The sequence below is a fragment of the Micropterus dolomieu genome, linkage group LG09, assembly GCF_021292245.1.
Source record: "Micropterus dolomieu isolate WLL.071019.BEF.003 ecotype Adirondacks linkage group LG09, ASM2129224v1, whole genome shotgun sequence".
NCBI classification, from domain to species: domain Eukaryota; kingdom Metazoa; phylum Chordata; class Actinopteri; order Centrarchiformes; family Centrarchidae; genus Micropterus; species Micropterus dolomieu.
This window is the reverse complement of record NC_060158.1, coordinates 14,641,370-14,646,901: the sequence shown is the minus strand read 5'-3', so window position 1 is coordinate 14,646,901 and position 5,532 is coordinate 14,641,370. Positions and strand designations below refer to the sequence as shown.

Below are 5,532 nucleotides of genomic sequence, written 5' to 3'. Positions count from 1 at the left end.
ACACACACACACACACACACACACACACACTGGCAATCCCGTGCACATGTTCTTACATCACACATCATGGTGTTAAATTGAGCAGAGTGCCAAAGAATGTGTAATCCCATTCTCAGTGTTCTTTATTTATAGCGTTGTCTGTGTTAAGTTAGTGGGTGTGTTTCTGCCTTTATACTGTACACTCGCAAAATATTCAGTCTATATAATTGATTCATGGCTTTCTGCATTAAGCTGAATGGCCAGGATAATTTATATCAAATGGTTATTAAAATACTGTATGCAAAAGCAGCCAACTACAGAGGCAAGAAGACAAACTGCAAGGAGTTGATGAAGGAGTGAGACCGAGCGTGATGTGGCCTATGACCAGTTCATCATTCAGTAGTTTGTAGTAATGCAGGGCAGTGAGGATACAGCCCTTTTATACAAGACTAGCGTGGATACCGATGTGCATCATTGGCAGTAATTACAGTTACCTCTCATACTCTAACTGCAGCTGACTAGACTAAACTCTCTACAGGGGTCTGTCTGAGTGATCAGTGCCCCGACGTCTGTTACTTTGATTCACTTGGAAAACTCTAAACTTTTCAAAACACCTCAGTGTGTTCGCGAGCAAATAAAACCTCTAACCCACTTCAAATACTGGTGCACCTGCATCTCCCGGTGAAACAAATATTTTTCCTGATTTCAGGAGTTGCTGCAGCCCCTTTACTTCCCACATCCCTTAAAAGTAATCACAATTACCCAGAATCCAAGGCATCTTCAAATTTATTTTGTTTAAAGAAGCTGTAACATTTTTGCTTGATAAACTACTAAAAATTAGTAATTGATTATTTGTCTGTCAATCAATTGAATCTTGGGTTGAACAATTTTGGAAAATAATCTAATTACGATTTTTTTTTAACCAATATTGCGATTTAATTTGCGATAAATTTTTAAGCTCTTTACCTTTCTGAATTATTCAAAATGGATAAGCAATAAATCAAGTGTATCCTATAGTATGACCAACACAATATTAGCTAGATTAAACATACACTGTTCTTTCTTGTAGGCCAGGCCTGTTTTATGATGAAATTAGGTGATGCATGAATTGCATGAATTATTATTATGAGCAATGGTGGAGAAGAAATATCAAACTATAATATGAGAAAGATAATTTGAGATTCAAATCATGGCATTAAATAATATGATATTATATCATCAGATAAGCCTACCTACTGACCACAAGCAAAGTTCACCACAGTGTGTTATACAGTAAGTGCTCAATACAAAACCCTAGGAGTCCATCTTTCTATATCCCAGTAAGCAAACAAATACTCAGTTTGAGGTTCAGTTCAAAAGTTGGCCAACGAAAATAAAAGTAAGTGATGCCCCTCGTGTTTAATAGACAAGCTTAGTAATTCTCCGAAAACACCGGAGTTCCCCCCTCCTCCCCTGCAGCCTCTGATGCTGGTGAGCAGCACTGGCTGTAACCAGGCTGTAACCACCCTTACCACTCTCTATGTGATGTATGCGTGTGTTGTGGTGGGAGCTCCGTCACACACACTGCTCTGGTGTGTTGCTGTAATCATTATGACGAATATTTCACACATTTGCAGGTTGAAGTGTGAAATAGAACGATTGTAGTAATGAAAGGAGATGAATAAAAGACATGAAGAATCATGGTGCAGGTGTGAAAGGTTGAAAAACAACATTTTGCAGCAATATTAATAAACTAACCACTTCTGCTTTTAATATCTCAGAAAACCTAAACAGTAAGGCACATTACACATTAGCTTGTCTTGATTTGTCATCTAGTTACAACCTAAACTACATCCTCTAGATATGAATACTTCCTGTTTGTTTCTGTATAGTCAAATCTTGCCCCAGAGCCAAACAATCTCTCTTCCTCTCAGAAGAGATAAGTTGACAGTTTTTACAGATGCAGTGAGAAACATAAACGTTTTCATATGCCACTTCTAATAATAATATTTCTGTTTAAACATTTCTTCGTCTCTGTTCTCTCTGTCTCCAGGCTATTTACAAGATGGTTTCCTCTGTGATGAAGATGCCTGAGGATGAGGCCACACCTGAGAAACGCACAGACAAGATCTTCAGGCAGATGGACACAAATAGAGATGGTAAGCCTTCCTCAGCTCGGCCACAGTAACCTCTTTAAAGCCTATGACTGAATGTAATTTTAAAAATTGTACTTTGGAAAGCTATCCTATGAAAACAGTGACCTGTGATTCTACGGGTTTCCATCAGCCTAATCGAATTCAGTGTTGCCAGGTTTGACTGACATAAAAACCAGATCAGCACCTTCAACCATCCCAGTTGTGATAAAGGTTTCCCAGTTATAATTAAACATTATAATACTCCTGTTATATGAACAGATGTAAGCTTTACTTGGCTTTTAGAACGTTTGAAATTTTTTTCAACCCAGTTCTAATAAACTGAAATGACATTTGGTTTTGTTGGTCATCAGTTCTTGTTCTCTGCATGTCGAGCCTACTGTATTCAGTGCCCTGTAAATTTTGTATTGTACCACACGGAAGAGAAAATTGGCTGATTTAGTGGAATATAGCCTTTTTTGTCATGGGAAACTGGCCAGATAGTTCTAAAAAAGCCCAAAACCCAACCAGTTAAGTAAAAAAAAAGCAGTAAATTGCCCAATCTAGCAACACTGATTAAAATCTCTAGATAACACTCGCGGTCTAACTTGAAGCCATTTAAATAAATAAAAGAAATTGCAAAACATGATTTGCAATGAGTAGTTTTTAAAAGACCTGCTAAAATAACTGTCTCATCAGCTCAGGGTGATGTGCTCTTTATTTTAATTTGATCTATTTTTGATCATCTTAGATCTGCTAGAATGATTAAACAAGACAATAAGCTCTAATCTGTCTCTCTCTCTCTTTCTCAGGTAAACTCTCCCTGGAGGAGTTTGTTGAGGGAGCGAAGAACGATCCTTCCATCGTCCGGCTGCTTCAGTGTGATCCCAGCAGTGCTGGGCAGTAGAAAATTGACTTTTCCCATTGCAGTGTGATTTAATTTAACACATTTTCAAGATCTCTCCCAGCTGACCCATCTGAGATTGTTGACATTTGATCACTTGAGCTATAGAGGCACATGTGCGTGTGTGCACACACACACACACACACACACACACACACACACACACACACACACACACACACACACACACACACAGTAGCCAACATGCAATTGTACATACTGCAAATACCAAAGCCTGATGCAAATACATTCTTTCAGATGCCGACATGCACATACTGTACATGTGCCTCTATGCCTGGTCAAAAGCTACAGACAACACGGGTCTCATACATGGTACAAATATAACCCAAAGGACTGAAATCCCATCAAAGACTTGTTAAACACTGAATCAAAGCTGCGCTATCTCTGTCTGTCTGAGAAGACGGCCAGCGAGGAAAATCCAACAGATTCGTGAGGTACATTGAGCCGAATCCAAGTTCGCTGTTTCTTTTTATTCTCTTATTTGTTGTTTTTTGAAAGCGTTCTTCCTTGTTTAAAGGGAATCATGCTCATTTTGTTTTCTTTAACTGACTCGGGTTGTTGTGTGATGATGGACAAAGTGTTGCAGTCTAAGTCCATGTTAACACTGGATGAAATGAAGTATGTAAGACTGGGACTTCCAAGTGTTCACAGCTTACAGTATGGCTTACGTAGACAGGAGATCTGGGAATATGATTTTAGCCATACAAGATTTTAAGAAAGGATGAAAGATGATTTTTATTTTTTTTTTTTAACGAAGACATGTTTCATTTGGAGAAATGTTACATCAAACCAAAACTGACTCAGATTTCTAAATGAAGGTGAATATTTTGACTACAGATTACAACCATCTGTTCTTTTTGAAAGTGACTTTTTATGCCAAGTTCTGTGTCCGCACACACGCACACACAAATATACACACTTCTCATAAACACACACACATTCACACATTCATTTTACTGATGAATACATGAACTTGAAAAAATGCATATAAACCGAGCTGTGATTCTCTTTCTTCAGCTATTGTTTAACAAGTGTATCAGCAAAAAGTTAGATGTTCTCTGAATATATAGTATGTACTTATATTCTTTTATTCTGATAACATTGTGGCGATTTGCTGCAGTGGAAGAAATTCACTTTAAAATTTTGACGTATAAATTATTGGAATGTGATGATAAACATTTTATTTTCATGACGAATATGATATGAAAGAAGTTGTACAGTATATTCACTCATATATTTATGGTAGAGAAGATGAAAAGGAGAGGACCACACATATTGCTATGCATTCAGCTTTGCATATCTATTGCCACACTGAGAGAAAATGATTACAGATCTCAGCTTGAGCCGAAGCGCCCCACCCCCACTACTGACATCATATTTACTAGGAAGCCAGTAAACATTGGCCGTCATTACGTTTTTCCTGTACTGAGAGTAAACTGTGTGTAAACAGTCTCCCAATGGTGTATGCGTCATTAAAGTACAACGGTAACTTCTGCAAATCTCACGTTTTTGTGCAAATGTGACTTTATATTTCTTGAATGTGCACTTTGTTCCTCCAAATTTCAAATACCACTGTAATTATAAGACAATTTGATACTGTGATGATGGGGATTACAGATATGTTTATGGCTATGATGCACAGTAACAGACACTTTACAGAACAAAGCACTGACGTTGGTAGCAAGAAATGGCAGCATCCACCAAACCTCACTGTGTTTTTGCAGGACTTACTGATAGCATTTTACTGCTTCAATTCTGCTTAATTTACACCTGTCTGTCCCTGCTGGTCTGAATACACCATGAGATACAGTAGTCTTCACAGGCAGATTAATGATGAGTTTGGGGGGGAAACCGTTGTGATGAACTCTCTGGGTTTCTGCACATTTCAAGTAGATGATCAGGTACTTCAGTCACACATTTCACTTCAATAGCATCTTGTGGTCAAGTGCCAAATACAGATGATTTCAATAAAAGAAAAAAACAGTATTGTATCCATTTATACTGTTAAAGTTGATACCCTTCGAACAAAAAAACATTGTAACTATCATTTTGTAGATTTTGTATTGTTAACTTGCATTATGTGTTCTGTGTAGGATGTCCATTTTGTTATTCAAATAAAGACAAAATGGGAAAATGGCTGATTGTCATGGCTCATGGGATGGTTGCTTGGTCAGTTGGACCACGCAATGACATTTGCATTTAGGGCATACAGCATATGCTTTTGTCCAAAGTGAGTTACAATAAGTTCATTTATCAGAAGAAATACCAACAACTATAGAATGGATTTCTCGTGCCATCATCAGGTCAAAAAATATTTGGCCAAATACCTGCTAAGCTACTGACATTTCCATCATCAGCTGTACTTTATTTAGTGCTGCTAACAGGCTAAACTAAAATGCAGAACATTCTAACTTCTTCTAGACATTGATATGTTAGCATTGCCATTGTGAGAATGTTAGCATGCTGACATTTGGCTCAAAGAAACCTGTGCCTGTAAAGCCTCACACCATCAGGTCA

General features: G+C 37.7%; 1 protein-coding gene across 2 annotated transcripts in view; it reads left to right on the top strand.

Moving 5' to 3' along the window:
- The window catches only part of LOC123976883 (neurocalcin-delta B), an 18,728-nt gene extending 13,577 nt beyond the window's left edge, over nt 1-5,151 (top strand). For both annotated transcript variants that reach the window (XM_046059272.1, XM_046059271.1), the window contains exons 3-4: nt 2,012-2,117; nt 2,903-5,151. In XM_046059272.1, the coding sequence (XP_045915228.1) occupies nt 2,012-2,117; nt 2,903-2,997 (201 nt within the window). In that variant the 3' untranslated portion in view covers nt 2,998-5,151. The remainder of the gene's footprint in view (nt 1-2,011; nt 2,118-2,902) is intronic.
- Nucleotides 5,152-5,532: the final 381 nt, after the last annotated feature.